Below are 25,934 nucleotides of genomic sequence, written 5' to 3'. Positions count from 1 at the left end.
TTTTGCATAATGCAAATGAAACCTGATAACTCTGTTAGCCAATACATCAGGACTAATAGGTGTGAGCTTTAGTGGTGCATATCAATATGCTCAAATAACTTGCTGCTTTTCTTCCTTAAATTCCTTCTCTATATTGGGGAAAAGATGGTCACATAATGCTGGGGGAAAAAAAAAAGTGGAAAAAACTGCTGGGGAGAAAATGAAAGAAAAGTAAAGGGAAGTAGTAACAACAAAGAGATAAAACCACCACCCCAAACTCTTTCAGTTTACAAAAGAAAGATGAGGAAAAGGGATTATTTTCCACAGATTGCTCTGGAGATGTTTTTTTTTTGTTCCGCAGTCTCCACGCCTGGTTCACGCATGCTGTTGGCAGAACAGTGCACAGGCCCGCGGCAGGCAACGTCCAGCGAAGGGGCAGAGCCCGGCCGCAAAGCCCTGCTCTCGCTCGGCACGCGTCCAAGCCCCCGGCCCCAAGGGGCAGACGGGCTTTGGGGGACGCAGCTACGCTCTTGAAGCGTGCCAGGGCAGCGCTCCAACCACTAAACCACTCGTTCCACGCGCACGAAAACTAGGCGGAGGGACTTACCTCCAGGGAGCCGAGAACTGCGGGCCCAGGGAGACCCTTCCCTGGCCAGAGGCAGCGACCCGTCTCCCAGCTAGGCAGCCGCCAGTCCAGGTACCTGCGACGTCACTTACTGCCCAGGCCCTGAGCCACGCTCCACGCGCCTGTCGGGGATATCTGACAGCAAACAGATAGAGCGACGTTGTTCACATCCCCTTCGACGGTCCTGGACAACAGGGCACCTCTGCGTGGGTACAACAACGTCCTCTGCATCGCAGCCCTGCCGACAGCACTCGCTCTGCGGGAGCTGCCTGCGCCGAGTCAGTGCGCACAGGGCAAAGCTGCGAACAGAGCACTCGGGTCTCAGGCCGCACCACCAGCCACAATCCCTCTCTTGGGGGATGTCAGGGAGAGGTACCTGAGCTCCTGCCTGCATCTTTCTGATGCTCAGGTCACCTCTCTCTAAGAGCCATCAGCACACGACAGGCCCTTGGTTTTGATCACACTCTGGATACGGCCGCTCCCACGCGCTGATCTGGAGCACAGACCTGGGCTTTGAGGCCAAAACTCACTACGACCCTGGATGTTTATGTAGCAATCCTGGTACCGGCTCAAAAAAATGCTCCGACACAAGCAACCAAGAACAACTCATGTTAGTTATTTGTAGAGTCTCCTGGCTACAACACAGGGCTTTTTTTTTTTTTTCAGCTAGTTTTTTTCAGGTCCCTGATATTCTACTTTCCTTGGTTAATCAGATTCGAAGCTTAGGATGTTCCTGGCTTAGTATTGCTGCTACTTGCGGGGGTTTCATTTATACTATAAACTACAGATTATGCCATAACATTTAATTAGATTTCAAATCACGAGATAATTGTTTGTTGTTATGCTTTGGAGTACAGTTTTCTTTGGCTGATACTCTGGAAAGATTATCTTCTTCCATGTAATCTCTTAGATTGTTTTATTTTTATAAACAGATTCTCTCACTGAGCTAGGCGTTCCGAGTCCATAAACATTCTCATTGGCAGAAAAAGATAAGCTTTATACATAGCTGCGAGTTAATTGGAAACTAACGATGAGGAACAAGACAGAGGAAACCTTACATAACATATAATCATATACAATAAAATTCCCAAAGTAAACAACTGCTCAGCGTTGCTGCCCAGACCTTTCAAAGTTCTGCTTCTTCCTCAAAGTTCACCCTTACGCATGCAATGATCCATATCTTAAAGGGTTTGCGAAGTTGTATCATCTTACATTAACTGGCAGCTTTGACTTATGTGCTTGCATTTGAAGGGCTCTCCTACATCTCCATCCAGGCTAAAACTTTTATGAAGCAAAACACAGTGTTTACTCAAAGCTGAAAATTTAAAATCTAACAGGAACCTTATTTACTTATGAGTGTAGTTTGTAATGTGTGATATTTAGTATTGGGCAGATCAGATTAATTGAAATGGGCAGGCACCAAAGCCACCTGCAATACTTCATCCTTATCAGGTACAAAATACAATCCTCACTTTATTAACTATTCAGCAACAACAAGGCTAAAAGACAACTTCTTGCCAGGGTGCGTTTTTGATAAATAGGAGGAAATATTAGGGATGAGTGCTACAGGGAGACTTTGAACTGCATCTGAGGCTTTGTATTAGAACAATTTTAAATGACACTTCCATCTGCTAAAAAACTTTACCTTAAAAGCTGTGAGACTTGAGCCACATGAAACACTGTATTCGCTCATTCTATGCACAAATCAGGTGGTTTGCATTTAGTTATCTAGCTGCCATATGCAAACACATGTAAATGTGTTTCCTATTCTAGCACATTTTCCTATGCACCCTTGTAAGCACATTCATATTCCTTACACAAATTCATTTGACACTCTTCAAAGCAGTTTACATGCATCTAAAAGGACATTTTAGAAACAGCAGACACTGAACAATACATTTAAAATAAACTATTCCAGGTCTGTGGTAAAAAGAGATCAGTGTCTGTTCCTGCACATGAACTGCAGCCAGTTGCTTAGTAGAAAGACACGGAACTGTAACTTAGGTGCAAGTTCTCATCTCGTGAAATAGCAGTATCAGAAATGGGATATTTTTGCTTATTTATGCTTTTCTTTTGAAGGCTGCTATTGACTAAATATGTTTGACTCGTATCACACGTTTAGATGAGAAAACTACATCCTTGAAGCATCATCTCAGACAAGTGAGATAACTCTAGCCAAATCAATATTTTTGTGCTACACATAACCACCAAATTAAAAAAAAAAGTTGACTGTAAGTATTAGGAAACAAGAAAGGATCTCCCCAGCAAGACAACCCCCAAAACGCTACACAGAAATTAAAATCTCTTTACAGTTTTGACTGACAGAAACCTGGTCTGAACAGTCAAGAACCTCACTTTTGATGAAGTCTAAGCAAAAAGCAATGTATTGAATAACTTGACCCTGGTAGGATTTGTCAGGCCTTGCACTAGTTCACAAGACTGTGTGTGGCCTGCAGTGTCGCCGACACCATGCTGCAATGAAAGGAAGTGTTAGACAAAAGCTGCATTCTCTTTGCTATTTTTCCCCGTCCCCTTTTTGTACAAGTTTTTGTCTTTGTGTATACATAAATGAGGAAAAAGCTGCAGTTTCTGAATGTCCAGCAGTCAGTGCTTTTAGAAAACAGCTATTTGAATTATCACTTAGATTCATTTCTGCCTTAGTATTGCTTACATTCCTTTTCTCTATTACTTCACAGACTATTTTTGAAGATGCTGAGAATTTGGGAACCATTTATAAACAAAACCAGCACAATTATAAACAAAGCTTTTTATTAATAAAATGTTTACACCTTTTTTGCACAATACATCAGACTGGTAATGATTTAGCATGTTATTAGCATGTTATAAAAGTTTATTATGAATGCTTAAGCTGAAAAGGCTGCTTACATTATGCCCAATTCTTTATTGGCATTCTATGCACTATATGGGAGTGTAACAATACAAACAAAAAGAAGAGAACAGAAGTCTGGTTTCATTAGCATCTACAAACCAACAATACAGATAAACCTGTACACACTCTTGGGACCAGCCCAAGAGAAGACTAAAAAAAAGTCTCAAAACATTCATAAGCTTAGGAATTCATCACTACAATATTTCATCACTAGTAATCTGACTACATTTCATGCAGTGAAGCAATGGTTGTAAATTTGTGCATTTTACAGTGCTGCAAGTGCTCTGTAACTTTGAGCGGCTTAAGTTTGTTTTAATAATAGATACTATAATAAGAAGGCACAGACCTTTCAACCCTTGTAGCAGGTTAAACCTAATACTACAATGAAAAGGCAGAACATTCTTAAGAGGGGCAAGAACTGCTGATACAAAGTTAACCTTCCTACTTAGTTTTACAGGAAACATTTATTACATCGCAAGAGCTATATGCTTATCAGGTTATTTTTGTGCCCTGAAAACACAAATGCAAATGCTTCACTTTCTTGTTTAGAAACCTTCAGAATGATTTTTTTTTTTTCCTTCTTCATTTTACTTGGGGGGGGGGGGGGAGAGGAGACAGAAGAGATTGCCAAGAAGTCTTAAGTGTCTTACACAGAAATGGATCACATTTCTATAGCTGTCTCACATGAGTTCATAGTGTGTTGCAGTTTCAACGCTGGATACACTATATGCAGAAATAGGAATTCAAAAAAAGGAAGTCATAATTTAGAGTTGAAATTATGTTAACAGAGCCTTACAATTTATTTCTCCCAGGGAGTGTGCTTTTAGCCTTTGTTATCTGGTATCATATACTAGCGGTATGTGGTTCAGCAGCTATGTTTTCATAACAGTTTCACAAGGCTGTACTAATGAATTCCCATTTTGTTTACAAATATTTGCTGCTGTGGCAGATACTTCTAGAACCTTTGAGAAAAAAGAAAGACACTTGCCACCTTTTGTTGGCTAAATCCCATAAGGAAACAAAGTACAAATTGTCAAGAAAGCATAATAGATTTAAAGAAAACATAATAGTTTTAATAATAGGAAATACATATTTTAACATGAGTAAAAAGTGAGGCAAGAAAGTAGCAGTGAATCTGTGGTGAGGTCAAGAGTTGTAGTATATCCAAGTGCAACAAACGGACGGAATAACACCTGAACAAAAATGAAGGGAATGACAACACAGGAAAAAGTGGTCTGTATCCTTTAACATTAGAAAAGGAGTACCAGTTGGTTTGTTCATCCACAGTACATATGCAAAAACATTAACAGGAATGAAGTAAAGAAAAATCCAAGTTTCTCAAAGGACAAGAGTAACCTTACAAAGGTAACTGGCTTCTTGCTTAAAAAACTAACAATGAATTTATTCAAGACTTTAAAAACCCCAGCTGGCAGGGTGATGTAATAGGGAAGCCAGCATTTTCTTCTGGGAATCTTTTTTTTTTTTTTTTTTAATTATTCTAGAATGAGAGCAATTTCAGCAAAGACTGTACCAATTTTTAGGGGGATAAGTTCTGCCCACTCCCTCCATTTCCCATATAAAGTAGGAAGCACCAAATAACTCAGCAACTTTTAAGTATTTTTAAATAACTGTGTACATTCTGACAATACTATGTTAGAAACTCAGGGCTTGAGGGTGGGGTAAAGCTGACTCTAGAATCAGTTTGATATCTCAGATGAAGCCCATCAATACACTTGGGTTTCAGGAATGATTCTTATATCCCTTGAAAGATTTATCTGTGACACCTTACGGATAAAGTTTGGAAAGATTAAACAAGCATTACTAAGTCAAGCATTTGCTATTCTGACTGACCAAGAAAGGGCTCACATTCAAATTGTCAAGGCCTCCAGAAGATGAAAAGGTTTTTTTTTCTTTTCTTTTTTCTTTTTCTTTTTTAATATAACCAGGCATAGTTGTCAGAAGGCCTAAAAATTATAGAGAAATATGTTTTAGCACCTGAATTCTTATATGAGAAACAAAGATGTGGCTTCAAGCTTGTTTCTTCTCACAGGCTGGAGCCATATGACAAGGCAGTCCTCTGAAAGGAAACAGCTGACTTTGTTTTTAATATTAAAGCCCTACATTTCTATCTTAAATTGATAATTCACACCACCATCTTATTTCTATACATCAATCATCTGTTGCCTAACATTACTAGGGATGTGATCTGAACATAAGTGTATCTGTTTTCTTCCGAGAATTTTATACAGATCTTCCAGTAATTTAGTTTCAGGCACACAATTCTCGTGCTCTGAGGAACCGACTCTCACATTGCTGTAAAACTACTTCCTGCAAAAAATTAATAAAGTTTATCCTTATCTCTTGCCATGAGCAGATGAACCTCTTTTTAGATGTTTCAAGCATTCAAGAGATACCTGAAGGGTTTTTTTTTTTTGTATTTTAAAGAAAATGAATAGGCAGTAGAGAAGTTTAAATCAGTGAATAACTCAGATTCTTCCCATGTCTGACATCTGCTATGATTGCTCCCCGCCCCCCCTTTTATTTAGTTATTGCTACTTATAAATGAGGCTTACTGCAGGGTGGCTAGTCATCCAGCTGGACACTTCTGTCCTGTAAATCATCAGTTCCCAAGACAGTCTTTGCAGATTGCTGATACAGCACACCACAAATAGACCATCCCATCCTTAAACACTAAGGACAGTTTCACAAGGAGGGAAGTCATTCACCTATCACTGAAAAAAAACTTCAAATGTTAAGGCAAAGCAAAATGTTAAAGGAAGAGTTTAGGATTAACATAAAATGCTTGTTGAGGCCAATATTTAACCTTGCAAGATATTCAACCTAAATTCTTTTCTGATAAATTAAAATGAAGCTTTAACCACCTATGAATGAAAACAACTCCTAATGAATTCCACATCTCTTGACCAAGTTAAAGGATCAGACTTCCAGAGCAGTAAGGAGGTATGTCTTTTTCTATTTCTCTCTTCCTACACATGTAAATGTGGTAACGTTACGCTGTTATTACATATGCTGAACTTTCCATCAAAAGATTCAAATCTGCATTCAGCGCCCCTCTATACTACTAGTAGCACTTAAAGGAAGGGTCTCACTGGTGTCAGCGGAGATTTAAACTGCATTGCTTTGATTGCGTTGTCTTTCAGCATTGATTAAATAATATAAAAGGAGAAGTGTCTACCTTCTTGGCAACAGCAAAGCTGTTAGAATTCTCTCAGAAGTTTTCAAAGCACCTATGATGATTTTCATTAATTTGGCCACTAAATGCTTCTGCCTTTTGTTAAATTTAAGCTTGCAGATCTTACCTATTTAGACACTTAGTATGCCAATTTTCAGTACACATAAAATATACTACAAAACTACATATAACACAGATCAAGAACCTGACAAGTCAGCTAATGCACTCCTGTAATTTAGTAAGTCAGATGAAGACACCCTCCAAAACTTGGAGAGCATGCTTAAGTAGCTCCAAAGCCTAAGAACTAAACATTTGTCAAATGATGTCTTTGCACAAATCTGTAACTTCTGTGGGAGCAAGGCAGTCTTGTTTACAAGCCAAAATAGTCATATTTTGTCAGTTATAAAAATGCTCTAGAGCAATAAAACGACATGCACCTTGTTAGCTTTCTATATATGTGACACTTCTCCTTTCTATTATTATTTGCAACAATTAATTCCCTTTAAGAATATCCCAAAATCTAGTCTCTAGAATGAACTCTGTTCATTAAACAAAAAGATATACTGGAATAAAATTTAAGTCCTGAGCTTTTTCAACAGCTTCTCAGCAGAAAAATGTTATTAAAGAATTAGCTGGAATGGTTGATAATCAGCACTCCAAATACTCAAAGGCTAATCAATCTCCTAGTACAGAAGCTATTTTGGGACAAAATATGACCAATTTCAGCAGGCCTAGTGCAACATAAAAGTAGATGGCCTAATTAATATAGAATTAATTAACACAGAAGAAATCCTTTTTCTCTAACAAAAATGAAACAATGAACATGCATGTCTCATCCAGGGAAGACTACATTTCAGCTTTCAGTTATGGCCAACCGATCAATAAACCATTATCTTGGCTGGGAAAAAAAACCAAAAAAACCTAACAACCTTACATCAACAGTCTACCATTTTAAATAGGCATGTTCTTAAAAGCCTTAATTATTTGTTAAGCATTAGTTTGGACAATTTGAAACACTGGTCACTTCCATGTTTTCATTAACTGGAGCAATTCAAGATCAGAATTGCAAAGAGATATGACGAAGGCAGGCATTCCATCCAAACTGGTAACAAAACAAAGGAGTACAAGGCATCAATATTTAGTTATATATGAGAAGGGCCAGACTGTCCAGACCCAATGCCACTTTTTCAGCTTTTTTTTTTTTTTTAAACAAGTGTATTTCTAGTGTATATCAAATAAATGAGGATAGTTTAGAAAAATTTATAAAGAGCACTAGAACAGGTTGCCCAGAGAGGTTGTGGAGTCTCCTTCCTTGGAGATATTCAAAAGCTGCCTGGACACAATCCCGGGCAACCTGCTCTAGGCGACCGTGCTTGAGCAGGGGCGTTGGACTAGTTGATCTCCAGAGGTCCCTTCCAACCTCAACCATTCTGTGATTTGCTAAGAGACCAGGATCTCAGTACTAACCTAACTCTCAGTCTAGCCTAGCATCAAAGATTTTCTTCTAAAGTCAAAGATTGAACAAATACTACTAAACCAACTATTCTCTCACTGGAAAGCAGACTTAAAGTCCATTTTTTACTCCATGCTAGTAGACAACAGTAATTTAGATAGAAAATTTTAAATTTCTTATTCTACTAATCCACATGAAAAATATTTCTGATACCAGACTTTACTTCTCCTACTATGGTATTTCCAAATTCAAGAAAATATCCAGATTTATTACTAACAAACTCTATTAAACACAGTATTTTCTGTATCATAGTTAAGACACTAAAGCACCCAGTTTTGGGGTACAGAATAGACTTCTGAAGCATTGTGAACACCAGTGGTTTGCTGCAGAAAAACATGACAGAATGTGGCTACTGAAAGTTAAGTGGTAGCAAGGTCATAGTAGTTGCAGAGAACCAACTGTAACTATATACAGAATCTTTTTATAAACTTGCCCAAACAAAATGCAGTAACTTGGAAGTTACAGAAAGGAGTCAGAGATCTGTAGTGATGACACAGGACTATGAAGTGATTCTGGTAGGATCTGATACTGTCAAGTGTACACAAACCGCCACTCCAAAATAATCTTCTGCCATTTTGAAAGAAATTCTGCTTTGCAACACAGAAGTGTCCCAAGAGTAAAATATCTGAGATCTATTTTAAACTAGCTTCAAAAATGTTTTTTTAAACCTAGTTTAGTAAGCAGATGACTTTTTTTTTTTTTTAAGTTTACCAGGAAGAGAAAGTGGGATTTTTCAAAGAAATTAGAGATTTTCATGACTTTCACTGTGCAAGTTGCTCAGATAATTATGAATATTATGCATTCAATTGCTAATCTACATTTTTTAAATTAAAAATGATAGGCCCAAGAACAAGCTTATTCTGTTTATTAGTTATACTTCCATTAAATATTTTGTACGAGTAGCAACATTTTCTGTTAATAATTCATTTGGTTCAAATTACACACAAAAATATTATACAACAGGCTGAATACTGAACATAAATCTGTCTCTACTATGAGATGCTTTGTTAAGGCCCAGCGTTTCCAAAGGGGCTTCAAATGGCCTTTGTTTGATGAAGATAAACTTCTCGGGCATTCTATATGTACGAAGCCTGTACAACCGTGGCAAAGAAAGGGCATACTTGGCTATGCAGCCCTAAGTAAAGGGCATAATGAAAAATGTAGTCACCAAATTCCATTAAAATGTACTGATCTATTCAAAATCTCCCTGTAATGGTGTAACTGTTTTGTTCCAGAATAGCTCTACAAGAATTTTGAATAATACAAACTAGTCTGAAGTAGAAGTTCTTTCATTCTTTGACACTTTCTTCAGAGAAAGTACTTCAGATGATAGAAAGCCAAACCACACACACAGAACAAGCATCATCAACATGAGTTCATTTTGATACTAAAGCTAGAAAGTATGTTTTAGTATATACTTGAGTTTAGTAAGCTCTTTCTTTGAAAGTAAGAAATTCCTCACTAGTGCTGGTAGGAAAAAAAATAAAAATAAATAAAACAGCACAGTAGGGTATGGTCAATCTATAGTTTAATTGAAAGCAAACTAAAAACAGCACAATATAAGCTAAAAGCTGATTTGCTAAAAATATTTCTCACAGATGAAAAAGCCCAGGAATCAACAGGTAATGATCTACATTACCATATGACTTCAGTTTAGTTCCTATTTTTATTTTTGCACCCGAAACGGGAAAGACTGGGTGCACCACAGATGAATACTTGCTCAGACAGACCTCACACCGCACCAACAGTAGCCTCTATTGGCCCTTTCAAATGTGATCTAAAGAATGAATTTCAGCCTGCCTCTGGGTGAAGTCACTGACAGAAACAAGACCTAATATGCAGGAGAAAGAAAAAAAAGTGGTGATCCTCAGGAGTTTATCCATAGGTGTGGAATGGAAGGAATGAATAAAACTGCATTATTTTACTGTTTTTACATAATTTATATTTTAAACATTGGTCTCATAAATATAATATGAACACTTTACACATGCCAAGCAGTTAAAAGCTTTCCCCCAAACCTTTTAAACCTTACCAGAACTATTGACAGCATCTGTTTTTAGTCAGTAACCACTTAGTTTAGTCAGAACTACAGCTAGGTTTTCTTCTACCAACATCTTAATATTAAAAAAGCTTGTAAAAACAGAAAGATGCCTATAAACATATCAGTTTGCCTTAAAGTGATTAGAGTCAGTATGTGAAAAAGATTGTCCGTGGTTTAAAAGCTGTTGCTTGTGTTCCCCCTGCCCCGCATAATATCTTTAAATAAAAAGTGCAAATGGGATTTGGGGACTGGATGGACTGATTTGCTCATTATCTGTCTTCAGTTGCTTATTTTGTAGCCACCTCAAACCAACTGTCCCATTATACTTTGGATTAGCTACAGTTACATTTAAAATAAGGCTCACTGAAGAAAAGGAAGAAATGCCATCTGACTAACTTTCAAATTTCAACAGATTCCTCCCACCCCCAAGTCCGAAAAAAGTGCTCATTTCCCTTTTTACAAAAAACATAAAATCTTGATTACAAAACTATTAAACAATTCAGTTCTACCATCCATATAGTCACCTTCCTTTCAAGCAAGGCCAAAAAAGTGATGATGGATTCCCTTTGAATACAAGAGATACTACACATTTTGTAAGTAAACAGGCTGACATTATGATTGCAGTCTTTTCTGCGAGCATACAGATGTCAGATGAACTGGTCCATTTTTGTGGGACCTTGGGTGTATGAACACCAGCAGATAAAGATCTAAGACTGATAATATAAACCCAGCATGAACTATTAACTTCCAAGACCACCTACTGTATAAACAAGTCTGATTTTCTAAGGGATCAGTCAACAGCAGCTGCGCTTTGTCACCGATGGCTGTCTTCTAAGTTTGAAGCCCTTACCACTAGATGGGGGGTTGGTGTCAGTTGATGGAATTCTACGACCTACAAGGAGGTAGAAAAAAACATTTATAGCAAGCATTATGCATGAAACGAATTCTAAGCATTCAATATCTGTTTTGTATATAAAATGTGTATTTGATAAATTATATGTCATTAATGATGACATTCCTGCATAACAGAAGGATAACAGTTAACAGTCTGTATTATGTCTTTAATAGATGCAGTTTCAGGGGAGCAGGAGTTAAGGTGGTTTCAAGCTAATTTTGCACCTGAAGTGTAAACTTCAGGCTAATCTAGACTGGGGAGACCTAAGCCATAGAAGCCCCTAGGGAATATACTCTGCAGGATGCTATACCACCTAGAATCTCTTCATTCAGAGTTGTAATCTCATTCTGCACTTCCACAGCACATCCCCTGCATCAGGGTTAGCGCAAAAGTACAGATTTGTAAGGATAGCTGCTTTGGTCATCTGATCAGTGTCTCAAGTGGACTATTCCTGGTTGACTGTTCTTTTCTGAAAGGAATATAAGGCTTTAGGGATTTTTTTTCAGTTTAATCAAGATCAATTTTAGAGTTGCTCTAAGCAACTATTAAGTCAATAAATCAGGAAGCTAATCGACAGCATATACTTTTTACATCAGCTTCAACAAATTCAGCTGTTCACAAGGACTCTATGTTTTCTTTTACTCAAATGTTTGCAGAGCTATTCAAAGTTAAGCAGACATAGTGCATATGTATATACATACACACACACGGATTGCTGTTTATCTTGTTTTTAGAATCAAACTGTCATATCTGCATAGTGGTACTGTTGCCTAAAACATACCCTACAAATAATATTGTATGGAATTGACTTTGGAATACTGCCTGCTTTTCATTCATTCAAAAGATGACTTTTTTTCCACTCTTATGAATGACGCAGAAAAGACTTGTGATTTAACTGAAAAACAAGGGCATCAAAAAAACCAAACCAAAACAAAACCCAACAACAAAAAAACACCAACCTAGTGGAAAAATCAACATACCATAGTTACTGTTTCCCAGAAAATAATCTTGCATTTTTGAATTATGTTTCTCAAAAATGCATTGCCCTAAACCAAGTACAAACACTAAGAGTGAGAATTTAATTCCTTTTCTCAGATGTATAAGGTTTGGATCTTCCCCAATTTGCTTTCCTTACCCTTCCGTAACCTTGGAAGTACTAATTGAAACAGTCAATAACAGATATAGTAAGATGACACTGGCTTCTGCCATCAGTGCCCTTGTTATTGTATCCAGCGGCATCACAGTGGGCTTAGAATTCCTTGAAGAAACCTTTAGAGGTCATTGGCTGACCAAAAATCAAGACAGCCTATTTTGCAATTTTGAATACATAACTGGTTGTAATAAATTCAGGTCAGTGTATTCTTGCCTAAATAGCACAACCCCCCCCCCCCTCAAAACATAGTAAATACATTTCTGCTTGAACTTCTTTCAGAAGAAAACATATCAACTGTTTGAATACTTACTAATTTCTATAAAGAGTTCATTAATGTTTATTGCATTTTTCGCACTTGTCTCTACAAATATTGCATGGATGGAATCTGCATAATCTTTAGCATCTTTTTCCATGACTTCTCTGAAAAAACAGAAAGAAGAAAAAAAATAAATGCAGAAAAAAATTATCCAAGTTTTAAGGGATAGATTAGCCTTAAGTGGCTCATTAAATGACAATTCTGTATTACCTGTTTGACATCACACTGCCCCCTCATCCTGAGGTTGAGGCTCATCCTTTACTCTGTGACATTACTGCTTGGCTCTCTCCCCGCCCTCAGGAAGGAGCATCATTGAAGCACAATCATAACAAACTAAACAAGGCCTTAATCCATCTGAAAACATTACAGTGGAGTTTGCTTCTCAAGTGCTAGTGTCTGCAATTAGTCATAAGAGGGTTGCTTTATTCCTCATACACACAAGTGTGTTAAATCTGTTGAAAGATCCCCAAATGTTACTTCCACCATTCATCTAATGAAGTGGATTTCCTATAGCTGCTTACAAAATTAGGTATCTCACAATATTACACAGATCATTTGCATAGCATTTACTTTACAGCAGTATGAAAATATAGTTATAAACATATTCAGACTGCACACACAATAAAGCCAAGAAGTGAAGAAATTATTTGGCCCCTCTAGATAGGCAAATTGATAACGACTGGTACATTTCCTTAAACAGGAAAAAAACGAGACACCAACGGGTGAGAAGGGCACTGAAATATATCCTATGCCACATTATATGTAATTTCTAGAATATATATGCTGCTTTCAGTAACAGGGGACTTAGGTTATTGAGACATGCAAAAGCACAGACTTTGGATCAGTGACAAATATGCATCTGACTGAAGTACAAGTGATCTTGCTCAGTAACTGGAAGGGCATCATAAATCACAAACATCATTGCTTTCTAAGCACCAAGAAGTAAGTGCAAGCGTGAGACTTAATACTGCATATCTTAGATTTGCCTTCTAAGTAATTTTATACTAATTCAGTTTGAGACACATGCCATTTCTGACAAAGTTATTTGAACTCACTAGATAACAGATGTATTAAGGATTTGTAGAACTAGACTAAGAATCAACCTTGCAGTGGCTCTTTAAACACATAACCATCTGTTTCCTTTGAAACTCCAGCTGTGGTACCTTTTCCAAGGAAGTCTGAAAACGAGTCCACATGCTACATGAGGTTTGCACACACCCTCTTTCTGAATTCTGGCTTATTTAACCAGGGCATCAATAAAAAAAAAGGGTGTGTGGGGGAGGAAGGCTTTTTTTGTTTTTAATGCATGCCTTCTTGAAAGTTTGGCTATCCATAAAGTTTCTTCCCAAGAACTTTTCCCACTCCCTGCAACCATTTCAACCACAGTCAATTCCACCACAATATTTAAGCAGGTGCAGAAGGCGCCTGAACAAGCAAGTCAGCAAAACCTACACAATGCTTTCCAACAGGTTTGATGTTTTTCCCAACAAAATGAAGTGCTACAGACTGACAGGGGTATGTCTTATAAAATGAGGTAAACAGTTTGCATTACACTGTAGTTTCACAGGCAGTTTAAGCTTGTTTAACTTGGCTCTGCCACCAGAAGAGGTGCTCCTGTCTGCGTGTAAGCTGCTCATTCCTACCCCTGCTACCCCACCTCTGTCATGCCAACAAGTGTTCATATTGTGAGGAAGATAAATAACCTTGGATCAGTTTTCCTATTTTTAAATGGGTTAGTTTGGATCTATTTTACAGCCTGATTTACTGCCAAGTCACATGCATACTCATGCCAGCACAGGGGAGGAAGTGGGCAAGACCGACCAAGGGCAAAATAAACAAATCATCCAGCAGTAGAACAAGCCTGAACCTCTTGTGAAACTACAATGTTAATGTAAAACAGCTTAAACTGCTCTATACCTTTCAGTATTTGACAAATCCCGACTCCTTCTGAAATCTAAAAACATTTAGCACTATAAGCTTGTCTTCTAAAGTGAAGCCTGCATTGAACTGTCAACAATTATTTACCTTACATCATTAAGATCACACTTATTTCCTGCAATAGCTACAACAATATTTGGAGGTCCATGTTGTCGAAGTTCTTTCACCCAGTTCTTTAATGTTGAGAAAGTTTCCTGGTAGAAAAAAGCAGAAGGAATTAGGCCTGGTCCATCAGACATGTAAAGCAGAATTTGCACCGCCAGATCAAAATCCGCTTTCATACCTCTTTCGTGATGTCATAAACTATAATGGCTGCGGCTGATCCTCTGTAGTACATTGGGGCTAAAGCACGGAACTGGGAGAAAGAGAGACCAGATTATGATTCTGACCTTTCACTGACTTCCGTGATTTACTTATTAATATTAAAGAAAACTAGCTTTAAAGTTCACATTAGTGAAAAACTTATATTTACAGTTACAGAGAGGCTGTGCAGTAGAGTACAAACACTTCCAGGAAAGTAATGTTTTTCAAAGGCCAATGAACAAACAGTTTTGGGATGAGCAGCGCACCTACCATAAAACAAACAAACAAACAAAAAAAACCCCAAGAGACCAAGTTCGACCTTATTTTGACTAGAATAAAATCTGTCATTTAAAAGGCTGCAGATTATATATAGACAAAAACTCATGGGATATATGCATAACTTTAAACACTGAGCAACGGGATGTCAAAATTGAACTTGCTTCTTTCTTTGAGATGCCGGTGGTTTTAGACAAAAAGAAATTTAAAGAAAACTAGCATATATTATTACTGATCTGAAATGTCCACAAGTCAATGTCAACCTCTAGCCCTACTGAAAAATGGTAAGTGATGATAATTTAAATGTTAGATATGCTGGTTGGTTTCTTCTTAATCTAACTTCTGATTTTAAGGATTTTGCTTACGTTTTTCTCCAAACTCAGGAATTAGAAGCATGCTTAAAACTAAAAACTGCAAAAACCTACACTTATGTGACTCACTGCAATTAAAGCTTTAAGGAACACATGAGATAATCAAAGACTTACAGTAAAGTTACTGTAATCTTCAGATTTGAATCTACAGCTGGTACATTTGGTTAGTAGTGAGCTTACAGCGTATAAACCAGGCCTGTATCTTTGCATGAATCCAGGAAAACAAAAACAAGAAAACCCAACCACAGTGACACAGTACATGATTAAAGTTGCACCAAAAATATCAATCAAACTTCTTAGAAATTCAGTGTGACACTTCCTAATTTAAAAAGGACCAGACAACTAATGTAGCAATCAAAAGCCTCAGTGGAGGCACCCAGCAAGTTGCATGTGCTTTTTTGATGTAAGCATATGTGATTTAGACCTTTTGTGCATCTTACTACTCAGGGTAAAAATCATGAATAGAACTTAGCTTTTTTTCATAAAGGCTTATTTGGTTCTAATAAAACACCAATTTCCTTTTGCTTAATATAGTTCAGCTGAGAGCAATATTATAAATCCTAAAAATCTTACTATAAAGCAGAATTCCAGACCTTTTACATTTGGCTCTCAAATTCTGTTTCCAAAACAGGATTTTGAAGACAAAGTTCAGAATATAAAAGATATTTAATAGTGGGAAAGGGAAACATGGGCAGGCATTCAGTTCATGTTGGGGCATAATCCCTGTCCTCCCCATAAGTACTAAAATGTAAAGGGAAACATATTTGAAAAACCACCACTTGAATTGGTGGCAAACTGGCTTTTTGATTATTTGACTATTCGCATTGGGAAAAAACCAACCTTCACTTGCTGATTTTGTATTACTCTCATTTCCTGCCTGCTAACACTTAGATACTTTTTTCCACCTAAGAACAGTCAGCAGATAAAATATATTAACAAAACAGATGTTACCAGAAAACAGTGAATTTTCCTTCTTGCTGTCTTTTCAAAGACTTCAATCTACCCTCCAGCCTCCGATTTGTGTTTTGACAAAATTTTTAATAAGATGTAATACAATTATTATTACAAACTCTCGTGATTGTTAGGTAAGAAGGGGAAAATCCTAATCGCTAAGAGCAGTTTTCTACCACCTTTAGTCAGTGAAAAAGAAATGACAGAACAAATAAGGCACATGTATGTGGAGAAATGACCTGTGTGAATGAGTGCATTCCACCTTTGGAGTGAAGCTAGTTAGGCACTCCTAAAACTGTCTTAAATAACAGAAGATTGCCCAGTATAATGTAGAACTATTTGCTGATGGGCTTTGAAAGTGGGAAACAAGAAAGGCTACCCAAAATAAGCCAGGATTGGGAATTTTGTGCATTACGTATCATACAGCAGAGAAATTTTAGTGCCAAGAAGAGTTTGGGTATTTTTGGTATTCCAGATCACCACAGATGCAACACATCTGACAATGAATTGTGGAAAGGGTTCCATATCCAGAACACTTTGCCACAGATTTCAGCACAAAGCAGGTACATAGATCAATTGTGACTAGCAGTAAGTGATAGGGCTGTTTTTATAAAGTTTTGGAGAAAGAACCACCTAAGAAGATACTGGCATTATTTCAAAGTAAAAATTCTTGGTCCCATTTCACTGGTTTCCTTGGATATATTTGGGCCTCACAGAGACTCCTCTCTCAAGCATGGAGCATGAGCTTCAGAGATACCACAGCTCTCGAGTCACAAGCTGGGTAAGACATCTTTCCTTTTTCAATCTCAACAAAAATATCATGAAACTTGAATGGAAGAAAATTGAAGAGGTGTCACTCCAACTCTAAAACCAGAAAGAGACGAAATATCTATTTCACATGTTGCAACATCAATTGCTAGTCTTTTACAGATACGCTTCCTCATATTGTAGCATGCTGAATCCAAATCAGGGCGTTCTCCCAATGCTTGCAAACATGGTTAGAATGAACCGGATGGAATGATAATACATAATGCATGTTTCCCACCAAATTGTTGCAGGCGTGTTTAAAAAGCTTTCTGCTCAAGAATACCAGTCTCTCAAAAGTCATACTCTGCCCCTCAGAAGACTCACATTCCAGCAGTAACATTTCAGAAAGGCCAGGATGCTCTGTTAAGACAAACTGCTGCAAGTGCTGACTTCTGGTAATGGAAGGATTGCAGTACTTCTGACAACTTACATACTACAGGACACATCGCTGACACGTAAGTTGGCTTTATATGGCACTGCTGGGAGGAAATACATCATCATGCAAAGTCTAGAGCACTGACATACAACACAGATATTCTTGAGCTGCTTTAGAGCCAGCAAGACTGTTATCAAGCTAAAAAGCTAGTAAGTCAGCTCCACCAGGACTCTGAAAGGTCAAGTGACTGCACAGGGATAACTGAGTTCTTAAAAGATGTTTTCTTAAGCTTGGGCTCTACAACACTAAGACAGGCATATTGTTTCTCAAACCAGTCCTGAAAACAGTACAGCTCCATTTGCCAGCTTGTACCCTAGAGTAACAACCAAACCTGACTGAATTGACTTTTCACAGGCGCAGCTCGGGCATCTATCTTTGTCACAGTTAACTCACATTCTGAATAAAGTTGCCATGAGTAATCAAGAGTTGCCAGTAATTAACAGTCAAGAACTTGAACTGCAAGAATACAACAAGCAGTTGATACAACTACTATGATTTCCATCAATGTTGCTAGTAGTCATAAGCAAGGAAGTTAGTCAGCAAGAAAAGTTCTCCTTTTAAATTCTAGTTTAAAATCATGCAGACTGATTAAATGTGATTTCATTTAACTAGACATTTTCTTAAACGCTTTTGTTGCCTCCCCCTAGAACTGTGCATACTGCAGAGCTCAAAGCCCAATTAAGGGAGAAGAAAGACTAGTAGGTTAAAATTCAAATTTCAGAATAGACTTCTTGATGTAGTTTCTAGCATTATTAGATTGATAAGTAAAGAGATTTTACAAAATAACTGATCTTACTATTATCACTCATAACATTGCCTAAAATGCAACTTTTGAACACCTAAACCCACATCCTACAAACATCTGTATAACATTAGTCACATCAATAATCCTAACACTGAAAGTAATAGAACATATCAAGCTAGTAGCCTTCTGTAGCTGTATACTTCTTCAGAATTGTGGCCTTATTTGTACAATGAAACAAGATCATTAATTTCACTGTGATTCTCATATGTTAACAGTTTCACTGACTGCAAATACTGTAGCTAAGCATTTAAAACCCAACTAGAAATGCAGCTAAAGACAGCTACTGGTATTTTACTTTCTAATTGTTTTCTTTTGAAATGCCACTCCTTTTCAGTAAATCTAATACTAACCTTTTGTTTTATAAGCCTCTCTTTTTAGGAAACTATTCTTAATTTATATCATGGTTAAAGAGCAAAGTTCATTTATATTTTTCATTATTGATATCACTCCTATCTTGAGGGAAAGCTAGACCACACTGCAACTTCAGGGAAGACCGGGGGGGGGGGGGGGGGGGGCAGAACCCTTCTCCCTAACTGTAGCCAAAACTATTACCACAGATGCAATCAAAGATATTGACTCTACTTACCCGCTCTTGTCCAGCTGTATCCCAGATTAGGAATTTATGCAACTCATTTTGATACTGTACAGTCTTGGTCATAAATGAGGCTCTGGAAAAAATGTAGGTAAATGCCTTCTTAGAGTATTATTACCATAAACTTTTAATAAGGTTTATATTTCAAAAAAGTGAAGTGCTTTCCTACACATAAAGCTGATTAAGATTTTCATACGTAAAGGCTGAAATTAATGAGGCAAAGGGCCCTATTCAGAGGATGAAATTCAACTAGCAGACAAGAAGGAACAAGAATGCTAATTCATAGCATTTATTCCTCCTTAGCTTCTGATGAAAATAAAGATTGTATGGTCACAAAATAACAGGTGGTCAGTCTTCTTCACACTTCTCTTCCTAAATAGAAGAGTAACCACAGCAATTCACCTAAATGCATACAGGAAACATTTTGAAGGAAAGATCACATAAAAAGCCTTCCCCCTTTGTATCAGCTTTTTCTAGATCTCTGTACTAGCATTCAGATAAATGCTGATAATTTCACTTTTGGGAATAAAGCAAGGGAGATTCCTATCTAATTTTGTAGGTGTTAAGAGGACACAGAAATCAATAATGAATAACTTGCTTGTTTTGTCCACTCTGTATAAGTCTCATCTGTCATTACACAGTGAATCTGCAGGGGGTCTTGCACTTCCAGAAGACAAATCAAAATCAAAATTCTCTTCCTATGCTCCAGCCTGCCCCCCTCCCTCCCCTTGCAAAAGTTTCTAAATATGCTACAGCATAAAGTACTTCTATGCTTTATTTAGTCTGCTTTACATGAATCAGTATATTTCCCACAAGAACAGGAATTCAGAGACCTAATCTTTTAGAGAGAATACTTTGCTATATCTGTTCCCTGTAGGTACCTGTTTTCACTAGAAAAGCTGCACATTGAACTCAGATTCTTGTAGACTAGGAACTCTAGATGCCATAACTTTTTTTAAGCACATGACATCATACATTATGATCTTACAGAGCTTTTGTATGCTTAATTTCTGTCCCTTGAAAACACTGCAGATCCACAAACTTGGTCTACTGTTGGTTTTGAACATTGGATTTGATAGGATTCCAGAGGCGGTCTTTAGGGAGCTTCATACAGTAGACTAAACTTGGCGTAGATTCAAGTCAGACAGCAAAAGTCTTTCAGTGTGACCTACAACGCTAGGTATTAGAGGCTGAACTTCAGTTTCTCCTGGATCTTGAATACTACCAGGGCATGCATTTTAATGATGCCAATGAAGATCATCTAGTTAATAATTGGAGTCTTTTGACATGTTTCAATCTTACAGGAGCACAAAACAGCTATCTGTATTTAAAATAAGTAAGGGGAACAATTATACAAAGTTTCCTGCTGTCAAGAGGTAACCCCACCACACGCTTCTTAAGCTCAGATGGTTTGCTAAAAAGTGCATCATTGTGCAAAGCTTTTAAGAAATCAAATAAAATGTTGCAGAGAAGAGAAAGAAGCCTAATTACGAAGACATAAAGAGTCTAAGTACAACGCATTTAAACACAGTTAACCAGATGTATTTTAACAATGGGTAAGGGAAAATAAAGTTTAAGGAGTATCTGTTGTAAAGCACAGCAAGGACTTCTGTTTCCTTAAGACTGCATGCTCAGCATCAATTCTGAATTTTTTGGCCAATATTGAAACAATTTCCAGGTCATAAATTCTCACTGAAAACATCTTATTTTATTTGGTTCTATAAACCAAAACATTCTTCTATAGCCAATTTCAATTGAGCAGTTTTGTTGCTCCAATTCACATCACAAACATCCCAAATGGTAGTTGCAAATAGAGATTAATCTCTGCTTCAAAACTCTTTGAGAAGTGGAAACTTTCATTGTGACAGATGCCAATAAAAAAAAGAAAAAACACGTGAAGAAAAATCACTTCCTGTCAATGGAAGCCTCCAAAATGTAACTATGCTTGACTTCTTCCACTATGAAAGTCCACAGTAACTCTAATAAATTTCCTAGCTGCTTCTCCCAGCAAAGCAAGCACTGTAATTACTTGAACAAGATAAGCCTGAAAGTAGTTTTATGCTCATTCAAATTTTCTTTTCAATGATGCAATGAAAGACTGGGGAAGAATCTACAACATCTAGACATATCTACTGGTCAAAAGAAGAAGAAACATCCTCAGCATCTTGAAAGCGCAAGATTTCCAGTAGGGTTTCTACAGCTGCTCATGTGGTGAATTTGAATCATGAATTTATCACAAATAGTCATGACAACAAAGTGCGATTACTCTGATATTACAAGAGGAACACAAACAGGACAGGAAACAAGCTCATAACTTAAATTCTCTTAAAGACCCATGAGTAAACACAGAAATGTTCTGAGCTCTAGTTTTATAAAAGCTCTACAATGTTTTCCAAGCACATTTCCAACCACCTTCTCTGGTCACCACTTTGTTCTTTGCACCTCCTGGTCTTGAACAGGAAATAAAAATAAGGTCTAGAAAAGTTTCAAAATGAATTTGCTTAACACTTTGACTGTAGCTTACTGGAGCTTCACACAGTCACAGCATTTGGACAAGTTTTGATTCATCCATACTACTATTAACAAACTACCAAAATACCAAGTGCTCAGACCATTTAATCATTTTTGTTAAGATAGACTAAAATCTGCATCTCTTAGCTACGTCACTTCAAGAAACTGAATTAGTTGCTCTAATCCCAATACTGCCGTTGAATCCATGAGGACAAATTCTATTCTGCAGATTAGTCTCATTATCACAGTAGCTAACACCTTTGAACAGTGCTCTAAATTATCACATAATATTTGTCACAGATATTCATCGTCCCTCATTCCCTTCCCATGGGGAGAAGCATGCGTGCAATCTCTTTGGGTTCCTGCCTCCGACAAATATATAGGTTGCTATATTAACAACAACAACAACCAAACAGAAAACTACAAGACAAAAAAAAAAAAAAAGACTGTGGAGCAGAAGACAGCAAGATTTGATGAAGATGTTCATTCTAGTCTCAGCCTCTCTCCTGAAAAGAAAAAACTATCCCGAATTTTACCCTGATTATAGAAAATTTTTGCACAGACAGAAGCATCATGGATGGTCTTCACTTTGCAACTTCAGATGATCTTGCCAATATGCAAAGCCTAAGCCATTAAGCACAGTGTTCTAGAATTCAAAATCTGAAGACAGAACTGAGGATGCTGCAGGTCACTTTTATGGATATATAATGCAAATTCTATTACTCTAAGATTTAACCTAGGTAGTCTAGATGGGTGGTGACATGCATCTAAATATAGAGCAGAGCATCCTAACCAAACAAAGAGATGTTCCTCACATTTGCAAAATCCGTCTCATCATATCCAGTCACCTACAGGTTAAGCAGACTTTAATTTTCTTTTTTGACAGGAGCTGCATACATGAACATAATGACTAACTTTGGGCCACTGTGTGTAATGCCCAAATTAGCCAACTATTCAAAAGTCTTGAACACAACCACCCCCAAAATAACAGTTTTTTCTTTTTTTAGTATCTGGATGCTCGAGAGTGAAGACAGATGACCAAGGTCTCAAACTTCTCAGTTAACACAACTTGTAAGCAATACAACTGGGTCTTTCAACAGTGTCTAACTGAACAAGGAATTCTGCTTGTAATCAGCATCACTGTGGGCAGTAGTAACTTTCTGCATAACCTAAACCATGTTCAGAACAGCCTGCTCCTCTACTTAAGCAAAGTGGCTACCATCCTCAACACCGGTTCTGTGTTCCTTCAGAAAAGAACTTCCCCTGCAGCTAATTTGACAGTAACTAAGAATGTTTAACCCTTGAAGATCTGACAAAATGATCTAGCAGTCTACCTTAAAGCCTACCTTTTAAGAGAGAAATTAAAATAAAAGAGTAATTCCTACATGATGTCTTGCAATTCAATAACAGCATGTACATCATAACTTGAGAGCGAGAGGGGGAGGGGAAGGGAGAAAAATGTCAAGAAAACCACTTTTTTCAAAAGGAAAGGATGAGACACAGCTGATCTTTATCAGCAGGATCTTTTCAGTCAAAACTATACTAAAAAAGCACCTGAAGCAGGAAGTTACTTTGATACTGAGCTCTCGGCATGACATGAAGTCTTGTTCTCTCACGAGTAAAGAACTGCCTCTTTCTGAGCGAAACAACCCGTAAGACCCGCAGCAAACAAGAAAGACAGCAAAGGACTACTCCTTGCATGTTCAATCCATTTTAAGATTTAAACTCAATAATATTGCTCCTCTGAGGCACATCTTTCAAACACCCTTAGCTATGAGCCTGACTGCATTAACAATTTCCTTAGTTACTCAAGAGAATGTGCATTATATATAGAAATATAATGTTAAAACTAATTAATGAAGAGAACCACAACCTAAGTTATTATATTAGCTACCTTTGAAAACCTAAGAGATTTCTACTCCCCACCTTATTTTTTTTTTCTTTAAAGAATTGAATACAAAAAGAATAACAATCTCATAGTAATTAGACTCTGAAATTAAAGAATAGTGCATGACAAAAGAATATTGTTCCCTTAACAGACGGATCTACGGTAGAATTTATTCATAACCCTGGAGTCCTAATAGGATTTTGTTGGCCAAGATTAGCAATACAGAAATGGGTCAAGATCTTACACACGAAAGTGGAAATTGCAGAAGCACAGAATATATTCCTAGGTTTTCTAAGGTAGCTCATATGCTAAGACCACTGCTGTCTTCATTACCACAATTAGCTGCCACACATTGAGAATCCTCACATGATCTTATCAGGAGGAGCAAATATACATTCATATAATTTGAAATGAGTTTTGAATAAGCCAAGTTTACTTTATTCTGTTTCTTACCCTATTGTTGGATTGATGTTGGGATCAAAGCTGTCTTCTACAAATCTCCACACAATGCTTGACTTGCCCACACCAGTGTCCTGAGAAGGAACAGTAACAGTTGAAAGAGACAATAGTTACTATAAACAGTTGATTCACTTTGTCCTCAAATCTTGTGATATGCTCTACATAGGTAACATGTTCCTGTAGATAATCCCAGGGAAGTTAGAGATTCTGAAATATTTAAAGTATATTAATTTAGTGGAAAAATCAAAGGTCTGTCTGACAAATTAAACCAAATTGTTCTAAAGAGGTTTTTAAAAGACTGCGCTCATGCTTCTTATGAATTACTCAAGGGCCTTTTTTTTTTTTTTTTTTTTGCAAAGCTACAAAGTGTATTTGAACAAAAGATGTTTGAGCAGGGAAAGACTTTCTACTGCATTTAGTAAAATAGACAATAACTGAATATGCTACTCCATTCCTACAAGCCAACTGACTGTCTTAAATTATGCAAGTGAGACACACATTTCAAACTCTGACTAATGCTGTCCCACCCTGCTTAATGAAAGGCCTGAAGTTTCTTCTGTGACACACCTGAAGCCCATCTCAAATACGACTCTATGGGGAAACAAATGTAGAGGAGAGAATGGAGTAAGAAAACATAAGGTTTAGAGTAGTTCAAAAGAAATCTTAACACCAGGTCATGTACATACACACACCACCAACTCAACGGTAAAAAGAAAATGCAAGAGACAGAAGGCATATTTAAGAGTGAAACAGCATATTATTAGTACTGAAATAGCTCTTCATAGCACCCGGACATTTTGAATGGTGATTTAGTCAACATAGTCAAAGACCAACTTTTCACTTTACATCTCCAGAGTTGTTAAAGTTTTGAGGAAAAAGAATTACCAAATGCTGCACTGAAAATAAAGTTTTGTTTCATTTTACGTATTTCTCTGCACCTTTTGAAAGATGAACACTATAACAAATTCAGGTACAGCCCATATATTTGTGTTTATCTTTTCAAGTTATTTTCCTCTCAAGAAAAAGCTATACAGAAATGCATTATCTCAATTCGGTAGTTTATAGTGTTTGCAGTTTTCAATAAACAGAGCAAACCTTAAAGAGAAAAGTGATGCATTTCCTGGGTCTAGAGTTCAAGGATCAATTTTTCTAGGTGCTTATTCTCCTTCCCTCACATCGCAGGAGACTTCGCAGGTAGAGTGAACATGGAGTAAACAGCAGCTAGCAGTTACCCCAAATACTTTCATAACATTAAGAGGCACAGAAACACATAATTTTCTCTCTGAGGGGCAATGCAGCCATAGAAGCAGAAAACAATCCTGCTTGTCACCCTCTAAACAATGTAGGTTTAAAATATAGACAGAAAAAATCTGACCTATTCAAAGAGAAGCTCTCCAAAGTTCTCAGACCAAATCAAGCCAGTACGCATTTTTTTCCCCCCCAGATTTGTGAAACTACTTCAGTTTGCTTGAAGTCTCCTTTTCTTTCCCACTACCTGCTACCTTTAGAGCACTTTCAAAGCCTAAAAAATGCTGTCAAGAGCCTCCAAAACCACACTCGGGGGAGAAGGGAGACCCGAACGTTTTTAGGAAGTGGGAGCCCCAAGCAGCGGGCAAGGGAGAGGGACGAGCATGCCGGGCTTGCAGGCTCCCTCTGCCTCTCTTTCCAAGGGGGCAGAGAGGAGAGGGGCGACGCTCGCCCCGGCGAGGCCTCCCGCCGCGCGGGGAGGCCCCTGGCCGCCCCGGGCCCGGCCCCACGCACGCCGCGCACGGCAGAGCTCGCCGCCGCCAGAAGCGGCCCCTCAGGGGAGCCCCCTCGGCAGACAAGGGCGGGGACGGCCGCCTCCCTGCCCGCCGCCGCCGGGCCCCGCGGAGCCGCCCGCAGCACTCACCCCCAGCAGACAAACTTTCAGCTCCCTCAGAGCCATGGCCGGGCGGCTGCTGCCCTCAGCGAGAGCCTCAGGCGCAGCCGAGAAAAACCATAGCCCTTCCC

General features: G+C 37.9%; 1 protein-coding gene across 2 annotated transcripts; it reads right to left on the bottom strand.

Moving 5' to 3' along the window:
* Nucleotides 1-4,541: 4,541 nt before the first annotated feature.
* RAB22A (RAB22A, member RAS oncogene family) lies at nt 4,542-25,911 on the bottom strand. Of its 2 annotated transcripts, XM_067307682.1 has the most exons (8): nt 25,834-25,911; nt 23,937-24,016; nt 19,079-19,160; nt 14,827-14,898; nt 14,631-14,737; nt 12,600-12,709; nt 11,003-11,133; nt 4,542-10,031 (listed from the first exon to the last, which is right to left on the bottom strand). In XM_067307682.1, exons 1-7 carry the CDS (start codon nt 25,867-25,869, stop codon nt 11,036-11,038), a joined length of 585 nt encoding a protein of 194 aa, XP_067163783.1. In that variant the 5' UTR covers nt 25,870-25,911; the 3' UTR covers nt 4,542-10,031; nt 11,003-11,035. The 2 variants fall into 2 exon arrangements, with proteins under 2 accessions (XP_067163783.1, XP_067163782.1); XM_067307681.1 differs by having other exon boundaries at nt 4,542-11,133.
* Between the last annotated feature and the right edge of the window lie 23 nt (nt 25,912-25,934).

This window comes from Apteryx mantelli, chromosome 18 (genome assembly GCF_036417845.1).
Source record: "Apteryx mantelli isolate bAptMan1 chromosome 18, bAptMan1.hap1, whole genome shotgun sequence".
Classification (NCBI taxonomy): domain Eukaryota; kingdom Metazoa; phylum Chordata; class Aves; order Apterygiformes; family Apterygidae; genus Apteryx; species Apteryx mantelli.
This window is presented reverse-complemented; position numbering and strand designations above follow the sequence as displayed.